Below are 13,711 nucleotides of genomic sequence, written 5' to 3'. Positions count from 1 at the left end.
AGTAAAATGTTGCTGATATCCTGATAAACATTTTACTAGTTAACCACTTTTTGATATCTTTCAAAAGAAGTGAGATATATAGGCTCAAAGTGGACGATCCGGGTGTCGTTCTATTAGAGGTTTTACGGTATCTAGAAATTCCCATATTAGTAACATCCAAAATTTAAAAATCGAAATACTTGGAAGTTTCAGGCACTCGGAAAAGTGGAAAATCTGATTTTCGGATGCTGAAATTGTAAAATTCAAAATCAGCTCAAAATTACCTTTAAAATGAGTATAAACAAACCATATTTTGGACAAATTTGAAAATTTCGAAAAAAATTTTATTTTTCGAAAATTTTTTTCTGAAAATAAGCGTTTCGGGGTTTTCAGATACGCTGATTCCAAAAATTACATTTGTTTTGAACTTAAATTTCAAACTGAAACAAAAAACTCACTTCCAAAAAGGCCGTACCTTTCTTCAAGCAAAATGCAATTCTCCAAATGACTTGCTTGATCCGCAGCGCCAGCCCGCTTATTAATCAATTTTGAGATAATTCTGGAACATTTCCGTTTGGATATACCCGATTGAGTTCCTCCAACTTGTCTTGTAACTCATCGCTCAAATTTGAGAACGGATGATTTTCGGATGCTGAAAATGTAAAATTTGAAATCAGCTCAAAATTACCTTTAAAATGAGTATAAACAAGCCATAGCTTGGAAAAATTTGAAAATTGCGAAAAAAAATTTTTGGGTCCAGAATTTTTTTTTCCACTTTTTTTTGAAGAATTGCTTTTAGTGGTTTTCAGACACGCTGATTCCAAAAATTACATTCATTTGCTTCATTAAAACTGAAAAATTCCACTTTTCCTACCTTTGAGAACGGGTGTTTGAGGTATAAGTCCAGGTTGATGTGATAGAATCCAATTTTTATCAATTTTCTTTATTATCTCATTTTGCCACTTTTCGTTCATTTACAAAAAAGTTTTCTGTTCGTTTGGGACATTGTTGACACCGATACGCGAACAGACATTTCGTACTCCTTCAGATTACCGTAATAAGTGCGGATTTTTCTCAATCAGTTTGTCCTGAAAAAACGCTTGAGTTTTGATTTTTTTAATGTTGAAAATGTGAAATTTGAAATCAGTTCAAAATTTCCTTTAAAATGAGTATAAACAAGCCATATTTTGGAAAACTTTGAAAATTTCGAAAAAAAAATTTTTGGGTCCAAAAATTTTTTTTCTGAAAATAAGCTTCTAGGGGTTTTCAGACACGCTGATTTCAAAAATCACACTTCTTACCCCTCAAAAACATCTGCAAAAGCTCCAACTTCTCACATTTCCATCTTTTTGATCAATTACCCGGTATTCATTTTGGTCAATATGTTCTGAAATTTCAAAAAACCTACATTTAAGCTTGGATTGTTATTTTCTCACCTATTTTGTATTGGATTGTAAGTTGTTTCAACCTGTCTATTACAGTTTGATCGATCCGTTGAGACATTTCAATTTCTGAAATTAGGAAATTTAAAATTTTTGGAATTTTCGAAATTTTGCAATTCCAAATCCCTATAGATCCCATTTAATTGGAATTTTAGAATCAAAAGATCAAAATGTCACTTCTAGATGAATACAAATTTGAAAGAGATTAAGCGAGGGATAAGGAAAATATGGGAGACGCAGAGATTTGCACCTGGCAACACCCTTTTCATTAGAGCTCTGAGCTCTGAGCTGCTGATTTTGAGGGGCGGAGCTTAAGGATGAGCAGCAGCTCGAATAAGCAATTTCCCATAGATATTCCAAAACATTTGAAATTGAAAAGCCCAAATCCTTTAATGGAAAATAGAAGCGAGAGAATTTGCACCTGGCAATTATTAGGATTACTGTAACTTTGTCAGTTTTCAGTCAAATTCGATGATAACTAAATTTTCAGAATGAGCAAGTTATCAGCTTCAAAATGAGTATAAACATGCCTAGTTTTCAAGGATGTTTAATCATTCGAGAAAAAGTTTTGGGCCCAAAAATTTTTTTTTGCTGAAAATAAGCTTCTAGGGGTTTTCAGACACGCTGATTCCAAAAATCACATAATTTTTGTCAAATAGTTCTCTGTAAAAAACCTGGAAAGCTAGAAGCTACACAGTCGTAGTTTCGTTTGACTAGAAAATGGTCAGAACTCATACCACGATCGAGATATACTAGTGGATTCTCCGAAAAGGGGAGTGCCTCCTGATTCCAAAACAGTTTTCAAATTTTGCTAAATGGCCCGGAGAGCCGAGATATCTGTGCTCTAAAATCAAGCGATAAACCATATAAATCTCGCTTCCGAGTTTTCGATCAGCTGCTTCCTCTCCCCTTAAATTTCCCCTCCAAACTCCGCATTCTTATCCGTCGCCGTTGACTACCAGGTAATGTGGGCCGGTGGCCGAGTGGTGTGTGCGCTTGGCTGGGAATCTGCTTTTGCGGGTTCGAACCCTCTTCGTTTTAAACTCTTTGTTTTTGTGTTTTATGGTCATTTAATGATTTTTTAAAACTTTATTCATGATTTTTCACCTTTCTATCCACCTTTCATAGTAAGCCATCCTGACATTTTTACGGAATTTCGATTTTTTCTGAACAAATCTAAAAGAAAAAAGGAGAGGACATTTTTTAATCAATAAATGTTTTGAAAATTGTAGAATGGGTTGAGAAGCTAGGTCGAGAGTTCGGATCTTCTCTGGCAATTTTGTTGTTGGAGGATTGAGGTACCGTGAATTAGGGGCTCGAGGTGCTCGTCTGATACGTGAAGTTTGAGCTCAATTATCTCGGTTATTTGAAAGCTTTCGTAAAAATGTCAGGATGGCTTACTATGTATACAGAAAGGTGAAAAATCATGAAAAAAGTTTAAAAAAATCATTAAATGACCATAAAACACAAAAACAAAGAGTTTACAACGAAGAGGGTTCGAACCCGCAAAAGCAGATTCCCAGCCAAGCGCACACACCACTCGGCCACCGGCCCACATTACCTGGTAGTCAACGGCGACGGATAAGAATGCGGAGTTTGGAGGGGAAATTTAAGGGGAGAGGAAGCAGCTGATCGAAAACTCGGAAGCGAGATTTATATGGTTTATCGCTTGATTTTAGAGCACAGATATCTCGGCTCTCCGGGCCATTTAGCAAAATTTGAAAACTGTTTTGGAATCAGGAGGCACTCCCCTTTTCGGAGAATCCACTAGTTTATCTCGATCGTGGTATGAGTTCTGACCATTCCCTAGTGAGGTCAAAAGTGCGCATTTGGAAACTACAGTAGTATTATTACTGGAATTTGAAATCGAAAATTGTTAGGTTGCTGTATCTTTGTCATTTTTCTGCCAAATTAAATATTTTTTATATTTTCAAAATCAGTAAATGATAGGCTTCAAAATGAGTATAATCAAGCCATAGTCTGGAAAATTTTCGAAATTTTCGCAAAAATTATTGGTCCCAAAAAAACATTTTTTTGATTCGAAATTTTTTTTTTCGCTGAAAATATGCTTATAGGGGTTTTCAGACACGCTGATTCTGAAAATCACATTAATTTTTCTCTGAAACTTCTGAAAAAAGCTACACCGTCATATGAGATCAATAGTACGAATTTAGATTAACTACCGTATTTTTCTTAATTTTTTTTCTTATTTAGTATTTTCCAATTTTTCTAGTTAAAAATTGTGAAAAATTAGTATTAAACAAGAATATTTGAGGATTTTTCCGCATTTTTTGAATCTTTCAAAAAGTCGGAAAAATTCAATTTTGAACACTAAAAATGTATATTTCCCTCACCTTGTCATCCAATGCTGCTTCTTTGATGATAGATTTCAAAATCATTCAGTTTTTTCAGCCAAATAAAAATCTGAAATTTGAATTTTTTCAAGAAAAAATCTGTAATTTTAGACTGACCTCATATAGGAATTTTCAGAAAAATAAATTTTTTTTAAAACTTTAAAAGTCTCCATTCATTCTAAGGAGACATTTTAAGGTTTTTGAGAAGAATTTTAGAATAGTTTTAGGAATATAAAAAATCAAAGAAAATCCAAATAATCTTAGAAATTTTCATTTTTGGGATTTTTCTTTGAATTCAGTGAAATAGGGAATGAGCAATTCGTGGAATTGCTCATTTTATCGAGAAAAGGAAGTGGGCGGAGCCTAAGAAAATGGGCGGGGCTTATAGATTAGCAGGAGCACAAATGAGGAAATGGAAATTTCTAGAAATTCGGGATTAAGTGAGAGATAAGGAAAATATGAGAGACGCAGAGATTTGCACCTGGACACCCCATATTTCATTAGAGCTCTGAGCTGCTCATTTTGAGAAGGAGCAGGATTAACAGGAAATGAGAAATTTCCCCCATAGAAACTTGAAATCCCAAATAATTAAAATGAAATTAAAATTAAAATGAGCACAAATGAGCAATTTCCCATAGAAATTTCGAGAAATTTCCAAAAGTCCTAATCCTTAAATGGAACATAGAAGCGAGAGAAATTGCACCTGGCAATCATTAGGGCTACTGTATCTTTTGCAGGTTTAAGACAAATTGGATGAAAGTTAGCTTTTTGGAATCAGAAATTTTTCAGCTTCAAAGTGAGTATAAACAAGCCATATTTTGTTGCATTTTTAGGTGAAAAATTTGGGTCTAAAAAAATTTTCTTTGATTTTTTTTTTCATTTTGCCAGTGTATCATTTTATGATATCTTTCACCAGAATCGAGATAAATAAACTTTAACCTACTCTTCCGCGGTTCCTGTAAAAGATACCAAAAAACTATTAACAGCAAAAATGTTTGTTTCAAAATCAGCAACATTTTATCAGTTAATCATTTTTTGATATCTCAAACAAGAAACGAGATAATTAGGTTCAAAGAGACAATCTTTCTGTGGAGAATCAGAGATTTCAAAAGGAAAAAAATTCAAGTGTTATTTTGAACGTGATGAAAAATATATTTATAAAAAAAGTTTCCAAAAAATTGAATTCTAGATATTAAAAACTACGTGATTTGGTTTAGAAACCCTCGACCCTAGATGACCTCGGGGAGATAAGATCACTATAAAGGATGAAAGAAGTAAAGGAAGAATCAGTTCTGCCTTCTCGAGGCTCTCGAGAAAGGGAGGGGGGTCCCTGGATCCTGGGTCCCTGGGTCCCTGGGTCCCTGGGTTCCTGGGTTCCTGGGTTCCTGGGTCCCTGGGTCCCTGGGTCCCTGGGTCCCTGGGTCCCTGGGTCCCAGGGTCCCTGGGTCCCTGGGTCCCTGGGTCCCTGGGTCCCTGGGTCCCTGGGTCCCTGGGTCCCTGGGTCCCTGGATCCCTGGGTCCCTGGGTCCCTGGGTCCCTGGGTCCCTGGGTCCCTGGGTCCCGTATTAAATAAAAATGTGTCAAATTCTAAAAATTGCCAAATTCTAGACTCATTATTTTTTGAATTTTTGAACTATTTTCTAAATTTTTTTAGAAATGAGGTGAGTGTAAAATTACAGATTTTTCTCGGAAATTCAAATTTCAGATTTTTTTTATATTTCCAGGAATTCTATGCATGTTTTTATACTCATTTTGAAGCTAAACATTTGGTGATCATCAAAATACAATTTTCGTTCAATTTGGCTGAAAACTGACAAAGATACAGTAACCTAACAATTTTCGATTTTAAATTCCAGTAATAATACTAATCCAGTAATAATTCCAGTAATAATACTACTGTAGTTCCCAAATGCGCACTTTTGACCTCAGAGGAAACTACGACTGTGTAGGTTCTAGCTTTTCAGGTTTTCAGAGAACTATTTGAGAAAAATCATGAGATTTTTGGAATCAGCGTGTCTGAAAACCCCTAGAAGCTTATTTTCAGCAAAAAAAAATTTTTGGGCCCAAAACTTTTTATCGAATAATTAAACATTTTTGAAAACTAGGCATGTTTATACCCATTTTGAAGCTGATAACTTGCTCATTCTGAAAATTTAGTTATCATCAAATTTGACTAAAAACTGACAAAGTTACAGTAATCCTAATGATTGCCAGGTGCAAATTCTCTCGCTTCTATTTTCCATTAAAGGATTTGGACTTTTCAATTTCAAGTTTCTATGGGGGAAATTGCTCATTTCCTGTTAATCCTGCTCCTTCTCAAAATGAGCAGCTCAGAACTCTAATGAAATATGGGGTGTCCAGGTGCAAATCTCTGCGTCTCTCATCTTTTCCTTATCCCTCACTTTATCTCTTGTATTCATCTAAATTTGTATTCATCTAGAAGTGAAATTCTGGATCTTTTGGTCCCAAAATTTTGAATTTAGTGCATTTCTAGAGACTTTGATGTATAAAATTTCCAAAAAATAAGTTTAAAAAAAAATTTTTTCAGAAAATATTTCGAAAAAAAATTTTTTGAGCCCAATTTTTTTTTCGAAAATTTCGAAAATTTTTCCAAAACATGGCTTTTTTTCACTTTAAATCATTTTCAGACATTTTCAGACATTTCAGAGTCATTTTCAGACATTTTTAGAGATATTTTCAGCATTTTTCAGACATTTTTAGACATTTCAGAGTCATTTTCAGCTATTTTCAGACAATTTAGAGCCATTTTCAGCCATTTTCAGTCATTTTAGAATCATTTTCAGTCATTTTAGAATCGTTTTCCGTCATTTTCAGACGTTTTATAGCCATTTTCAGCTATTTTCAGACATTCTATTTTCAGACATTCTCTTTCAGAGTCATTTTCAGCATATTGCAGACATTTTCAGACATTTTTAGAGCTATTTTCAAACATTTCAGAGTCATTTTCAGCTATTTTCAGACATTTCAGTGTCTTTTTCAGACTTTTTCAGACATTTTCAGAATCATTTTCAGACATTTCAGTGTCCTTTTCAGACATTTTCAGCCATTTTAAAACCATTTTCAGTTATTTTTCAACAATTTTCAGACATTCTATTTTCAGACATTCTCTTTCAGAGCCATTTTCAAACATTTTCAGACAATTCAGAGCCATTTTTCAGTGATTTTCAGACATTTTCAGAATAATTTTCAACCATTTTCAGCCATTTTTTCAGAATAATTTTCAGCCATTTTTTCAGCCAGTTTAAAACCATTTTCAGTTATTTTTAACAATTTTCAGACATTCTATTTTCAGAGTCATTTTCAGTCATTTTCAGACTTTTTCAGAGTCATTTTCAGCTGATTTCAGTCATTTTCAGACTTTTTCTAGCCATTTTTCAGTGATTTTCAGACATTTTTAGAGATATTTTCAGCCATTTTCAGACATTTTCAGAATCATTTTCAGTCATTTTCAGACATTTCAGAGTCATTTTCAGCTAATTTCAGACATTTCAGAGTCATTTTCAGCTAATTTCAGACATTTTCAGAATATTTTTCAGCTATTTTCAGACAATTTAGAGCCGTTTTCGGAGTTATTTTCAGCCATTTGCAGAGTCATTTTCAGCAATTTTCAGCCATTTTCAGACATATTTGAACGCTTTAAAAATTAAAAAATTCATCCCATAACACATTTATTCGAGAAAATTTAACGCTTTTTCTGGAAAAATCTTCTCAGTGGTTTTGGAAGTTTGTTGATTCGAATTTGGGAAAAATCAGTGGTAGGATCGTAATCCGAGTAATCAGTACTACCGTAATCCGGGTAGTCTGTACTACCGTAATCCGGGTAATCAGTGGTACCGTAATCCGGGTAGTCTGTACTACCGTAATCCGGGTAATCAGTGGTACCGTAATCATCGTAGGACGTTGTTTCCCATGGACGATAAGTTGTGGAGCCGTCATCTGGGTATGGGGTTGTCTCCCATGGACGATAAGTTGTGGAGCCGTCATCTGGGTATGGGGTTGTCTCCCATGGACGATAAGTTGTGGAGCCGTCATCTGGGTATGGGGTTGTCTCCCATGGACGATAAGTTGTGGAGCCGTCATCTGGGTATGGGGTTGTCTCCCATGGACCATAAGTTGTGGAGCCGTCGTCGGGGTATGGGGTTGTCTCCCATGGACCATAAGTTGTGGAGCCGTCGTCGGGGTATGGGGTTGTCTCCCATGGACCATAAGTTGTGGAGCCGTCGTCGGGGTATGGGGTTGTCTCCCATGGACCATAAGTTGTGGAGCCGTCGTCGGGGTATGGGGTTGTCTCCCATGGACCATAAGTTGTGGAGCCGTCGTCGGGGTATGGGGTTGTCTCCCATGGACCATAAGTTGTGGAGCCGTCGTCGGGGTATGGGGTTGTCTCCCATGGACCATAAGTTGTGGAGCCGTCGTCAGGTGTCGGCGATGGTTGTGGAGTAGAAGCTGGAATTATAGTTTTGTTATTTTTGACATTAGCTTGTCTGAAAACCACTATTAGCAATATTTTCAAAAAAAACATTTTTTCAAAAAATTTTTAATTTTTTTCCGAAATTTACAAAATATTTCAAAGTCTAGCTTGTTTATACTCATTTTAAAGAGAATGTTGCGCTGATATAGAATTTGTAAACGAAAATTTCTAAAAATCAAAATTCATCGAGATACGGTACTTTGAACCATCTCGTAAGGAACGCGCCTTACTACTAGCTACTAGGAGAAGCGGAATTTCTAGACGTTCCGGAAGTTTTGGTTAGAAATAAATATGATTTTAAAAATCAGCGGGTTTGAAAACCCCTAAAAATTTATAGACAGAAAATTCGAACAAAAATTTGGACTCAAAATTTTCAAAATTTTCAGATTTTTTTAGATTTTCAAAATTTGCCAAAATATGCCATGTTTATACTCATTTTGAAGGGAATTTTGCGCTGATATAGAATTTGTGAACGATAACTTCTAAAAATCAAAATTCGTCGAGATACGGTACTTTGAACCCTTTCGCGTACTGTTAGAAGCCATTATTAGGCCTTAGGAAGTCCAAAAAGTTTCGGAATGTATTTTTTGAGGTTTTGAGAAGTTTCCATCACAAATGAACATGTGATTTGTAAACCCCTGAAAACAAATTTTCAGACAAATAATTCCAAAAAATATTTTTGAGCCCAAATTTTTGAAAATTTTCAGATTTTTCAGATTTTCAATTTTTTTGAAAAACATGGCTTGGTTTAGAGGCGATATAAGAATAAGTGTGATTTTTGGAATCAGCGTGTCTGTAAACCCCTAAAAACTTGTTTTCAGACAGAAAATTCGTTAAAAAATTTTTGGCCCAAATTTTTGAAAATTTTCAGATTTTTCAGATTTTCAATTTTTTGAAAAACATGGCTTGTTTATACTTTTAAAGGAACTTTAGAGCTAATTTCAAATATATTAATGAAAAACGCCAAAAATCGAAATTCGTCGAGTTACGGTTTCTGGAACTGTCTCGCCTAGGAGCTATGGTTAGGAATTAGGAAGGCCAAAAAATTCGTGGTGTAACTTTCCAATCGGTACCGACGGTCCGTCGACGGACCGTCAACGGCCCGTCAGTTCTCCTTCGGCTGCCAACTAGCAGTCATTCGCCAGTTTGCGCCTCTTCAGCTGTCATTTAGCAGTTTTTCGGCAGTCCCCCTTTACCTGTGTTCACACTGCTGTCTGGTTCTTTCCCTTCCCCCAATCTATACAGGGTGGCTGAAAAGTATTGAGACTTTGTTTAGACTCAATTTCTTGAAAACAGAGAACCTGATGACTATGACTGCTAGTTTTTGCGAATAATGATTATTTTTCTAGTTTACATTTAGAAGGAAAACCTTGAATACCTTAGTTTTACCTAGTTAGAACATCAAATGTGATGTAGAAATATGAGCGACTCGCCGCACCTTGTTTTTAGTACTTCATGATGTAACCGCAGATTGAACAAAGGTTGAAAGTTCATGCTTTCAATATAGTTGGAAGAACTCTTCTAGATAATGCTCCTAAAATTTTAGATACCTCGATAACCTCTATTTATAGATATGAGTGATATCATGCAACCGACCAAATGACTCAAAAATGGCTCAAATTTTCAATGTTCCAGTTCAAACAGATAGAGTCAACAAAATGTTTTGAAACTTCTCAAATTATCATTTGTGCACATTTGAACAATTTGACAGTGAAAATCTTTCAAGCGATCCGGGTTTTTATCAAGATATGCCCTTTCGAAAAAAGCTCATTTAGTACTGCGCGGCGAGGCAAAAGTTGAGTTTGCGGTAATGCTCCTGCGGCCTACAAAATGACTTCAAATTGAAAATGAAAGTGTTTGAGACAACAATCGAGAGATGCACTATACATTCCATGTCTTTAAAGCTAAATTGGACTTGACCTTTTGACACAGTAAATGGTCAAAGATGACCAATTTTGTACTGAAAAAGTAGTCAAATTCAATCAAACTGGAATTGTGATCTTGTTACCAAAAGTAGATACATTCTAGTCATCAAAAAATCTTTAGAAGTCTTCCAGTTATCCAAAAACATCAATATTTCTAGAAGGAACCGGCTCGCGCCATTCCAGTGACTCCTTGAAAGTAGTCTCAATACTTTTCAGCCACCCTGTATAAGAAAGAGGGGAGGCGCGGCGCCCTTAAGAGTCAAATTTGAGCCAAATTTGAAACATGATTTTCTCGAAACTGGTAGCTCCTCAGCAAAATCTGAATACATCTTTGAAAATTTCTCATTCTCAGCTTTCGAATGATATAGGTCTCATACAGAAGTTCCACCCCCCGATTACAACCTTCCCTAGTTAGGCTAAAAAAAAAGATCCAAAAAAATTTTTTTTTCAAAATTTCAAAAACTCAAAATCCCGAAAGCACCTGACGGATCATGACTGCAAACAAAGAAATGAGCTTCTTCACCATCTAAAGTTGTCCATTTTCCATTTTGGGTACTTTCAGCGACCCATAATTGGTTTTGGGAGAATTCTGAAAAAAGTTTTTTTTTTCATTTTTTTTCATTTTTTTTAAATTACTGGAATCAAAATTGGACCAAATTAGGGGTGTCCCATCATCCCATTGATATCTAGAATTGATCGATGATCGATTCAATCCGATCCAAAATTTCCCGTTTTGCTCATTGGTGATTTTTTGGACAGTAGCTGAAAATTTCAGGTAATTAATTTTGGAAATTAAAAAAAAATCCTAATTAGATTAATTAAAGCCTAATTAACTCACTGGCAAGATAATTAGCCTGTAGACTATTCTTTATTATGGCCAAATTTTGATTTTTCCGGTGACACGCGTTCTGAGCAACTGGGAAGGATTCCTTGAAGGGGGAGACTGTGTAGCACCTGAAAATGGGGTGTAAGTCTTTGGATCTCAATTTTTGAGATTTGAAATAGTTAGAATCAGAATCAGCGCTAAATTTCCTTTAAAATGAGTATAAACAAGCCATTTTTTTTTAATTTTGAAAGTCTGAAAATTCTGAAAATATTCAAAAATTTGGACTCAAAATTTTTTTCGAAATTTCTTTAGAAAAAAAAGTTTAAGAGGTTTTAAGAGAGGCTGATTTCAAAAATCATACTTTTTTTTATCAATACTGCTCGAAAACCCTCAAAAACACTTTCCGAAATTTTTTGGCCTTCCTAATTCCTAACCATAGCTCCTAGGCGAGACAGTTCCAAATACCGTAACTCGACGAATTTCGATTTTTGGCGTTTTTCATTAATATATTTGAAATCAGCGCTAAATTTCCTTTAAAATGAGTATAAAAAGCCATGTTTTTAAAAAAATTGAAAATCTGAAAAATCTGAAAATTTTCAAAAATTTTGGGCTCAAAAATATTTTTTGGAATTATTTGTCTGAAAATTTGTTTTCAGGGGTTTACAAATCACATGTTCATTTGTGATGGAAACTTCTCAAAACCTCAAAAAATACATTCCGAATCTTTTTGGGCTTCCTAATGACTAACAATGGCTTTTAACAACAAGCGAAACGGTTCAAAGTACCGTATCTTGACGAATTTTGATTTTGAGCGTTTTTCAAAAACAAATTCAAAATCAGCGCAAGATTTCCTTAAAAATGAGTATGAACAAGCCACATTTTTGAAATTTGTGAAAATCTGAAAAATCTGAAAAATTTGAAAAATTTGGGCTCAAATATTTTTTTCAAAATTTTCTCTGAATATTTTCTTCAAGGGGTTTCTAGATATGCTAATTTTGAAAATCACATTTATTCTTACTCAAAACGCCTCTAAACCCCCCAAAAACATCTTCAAAAACGTTTTGGGGCTCCTAATGCCTAACAATAGCAAGCCAGACAGTTCAAAGTACCGTGTCTCGACGAATTTTCATCTTCAGAGGTTTCCATTAACAAATCCGATACCAGCGCAAAATTTCCTTTAAAATGAGTATAAACAAGCCATATTTTGGAAAATTTTGAAAATTCGAAAAATCTGAAAATTTTCAAAAATTTGGGACAAAAATTTTTTAACGAATTTTCTGTCTGAAAACAAGGTTTTAGGGGTTTACAGACACGCTGATTCCAAAAATCACATTTATTCTCATTTATATCGCCTCTAAACCCTTCAAAACGACCTCCCCAAAACTTACAGTCCACCAATATAGGCATCGTCGTCTTCTAAACACTGGCTAGACACAAATCCAAAAAATGTTGGACCAAAAATCCAAAAAAGTATATAAACGTGCATTTTTCGATGTTGATTTAACACCTCTGACTCTGTCTTTTATATAGGAAAATGTGTTATATTTGAACAGCTTTCAAAGAATTAAAGGCCAAATTTTAATTTAGGGGAATTTCAATTTTTTGGATATTATAGTTTGTTTTAGGGGAAAATAAATATAGTTCAGTGTAACTGAACAAATAGAAAAATACATGAGATTTAGAAATTTTGAGATTTGCACGAAAAATCTGAAACTGTGAAAAATAATCCCGAAAAAAACTTTTTTTTTAAATATATGCACTTTGAACTCAATTATCTCGGTTACTGTAAAAGTTAGCAAGAATTTGTCAACTGATAAAATATTTAACATAATATCACAAACTTTTTATTAGTTGACCACTTTTTGATATCTCTTACAGTAACCGAGATAATTGAGCTCAAAGTTGATGGTTCGGATGGGCTTCTATTAGAGGAAATACGGTAATTTTCCAGTTTTCATCCCGAATTTATTATAATTTACACATCAAATGGAACCCCTTCAAAAATAAACCAAATCAATGAAAATGGATTACTGTAGTTTCTACAGTAAACCTCAAAAAAACATAAAAATACAGATCAATTATTGATCCATTGTCGTTGTTGTGGAATTATTTTCAAAACCCTGAATTTCGGCCTCTGGAGATTTCGAAAAATAGATGATTCTGGAGGCAGATGACTCGTGTCGAAGAATGCTGAAAACTCAATATTAAGCTCCGCCCCTTTTCCCATTTTTTTAACTCAAAATGGTCCACAAATGACTTAAAATGACTCAATTATTTCCAAATTTTTACAAATTTTTAGCCAAACAACTCACTTATCAATGCTGAAAAACAGTCTGATGGTATTATCCTGTAGGTGCTTACAGTATCTCGCATCGTGCTCCTCGGCGGAGCCGGGGCACGAGCAAGACGCTGTTCGACACGCCTTGGCGACGATTTCTCCAGTTTCAGCATATCTGTAAAACTAGAGGGTTTGGAGACTTTTGGACTGGAAATTCGGGATTTTTAGGGTGGGTTTAGGCTAGAAAACCTATTTTTCAAAGATTTTATTTCCAAGAATTTTGATGTTACAGTAATTTTCCTAAGCTCCGCCCACTTTTAATTACCGTTATCAGAAAATAAGGAAAACATTCTTCCTTTTTCTTAAACTTTTTTTGGAAAAATAATTTTAAATCATTTTGATAGTATTAGGTTGG

The 13,711-nt window shown here is 34.7% G+C and overlaps 2 protein-coding genes across 2 annotated transcripts; one reads left to right on the top strand and one right to left on the bottom strand.

Annotated features, from left to right (window-relative positions):
* Positions 1 to 5,431: 5,431 nt before the first annotated feature.
* Positions 5,432 to 5,724, top strand: CBG26754 (the record flags this gene model as incomplete). The annotated part of the gene is made up of 2 exons (XM_045236247.1): positions 5,432 to 5,436; positions 5,661 to 5,724. The coding sequence occupies 2 exons, from the start codon at positions 5,432 to 5,434 to the stop codon at positions 5,722 to 5,724; spliced, it is 69 nt and encodes a 22-aa protein (XP_045100750.1).
* Positions 5,725 to 7,478: 1,754 nt separating this feature from the next.
* Positions 7,479 to 12,504, bottom strand: CBG24793 (the record flags this gene model as incomplete). The annotated part of the gene is made up of 5 exons (XM_002648455.2): positions 7,479 to 8,242; positions 10,674 to 10,781; positions 10,829 to 10,954; positions 11,031 to 11,146; positions 12,407 to 12,504. 5 exons carry the CDS (start codon positions 12,502 to 12,504, stop codon positions 7,479 to 7,481), a joined length of 1,212 nt encoding a protein of 403 aa, XP_002648501.2.
* Positions 12,505 to 13,711: the final 1,207 nt, after the last annotated feature.

This window comes from Caenorhabditis briggsae (genome assembly GCF_000004555.2).
Source record: "Caenorhabditis briggsae complete genome, chrIV, whole genome shotgun sequence".
Lineage (NCBI taxonomy): Eukaryota > Metazoa > Nematoda > Chromadorea > Rhabditida > Rhabditidae > Caenorhabditis > Caenorhabditis briggsae.
This window is presented reverse-complemented; position numbering and strand designations above follow the sequence as displayed.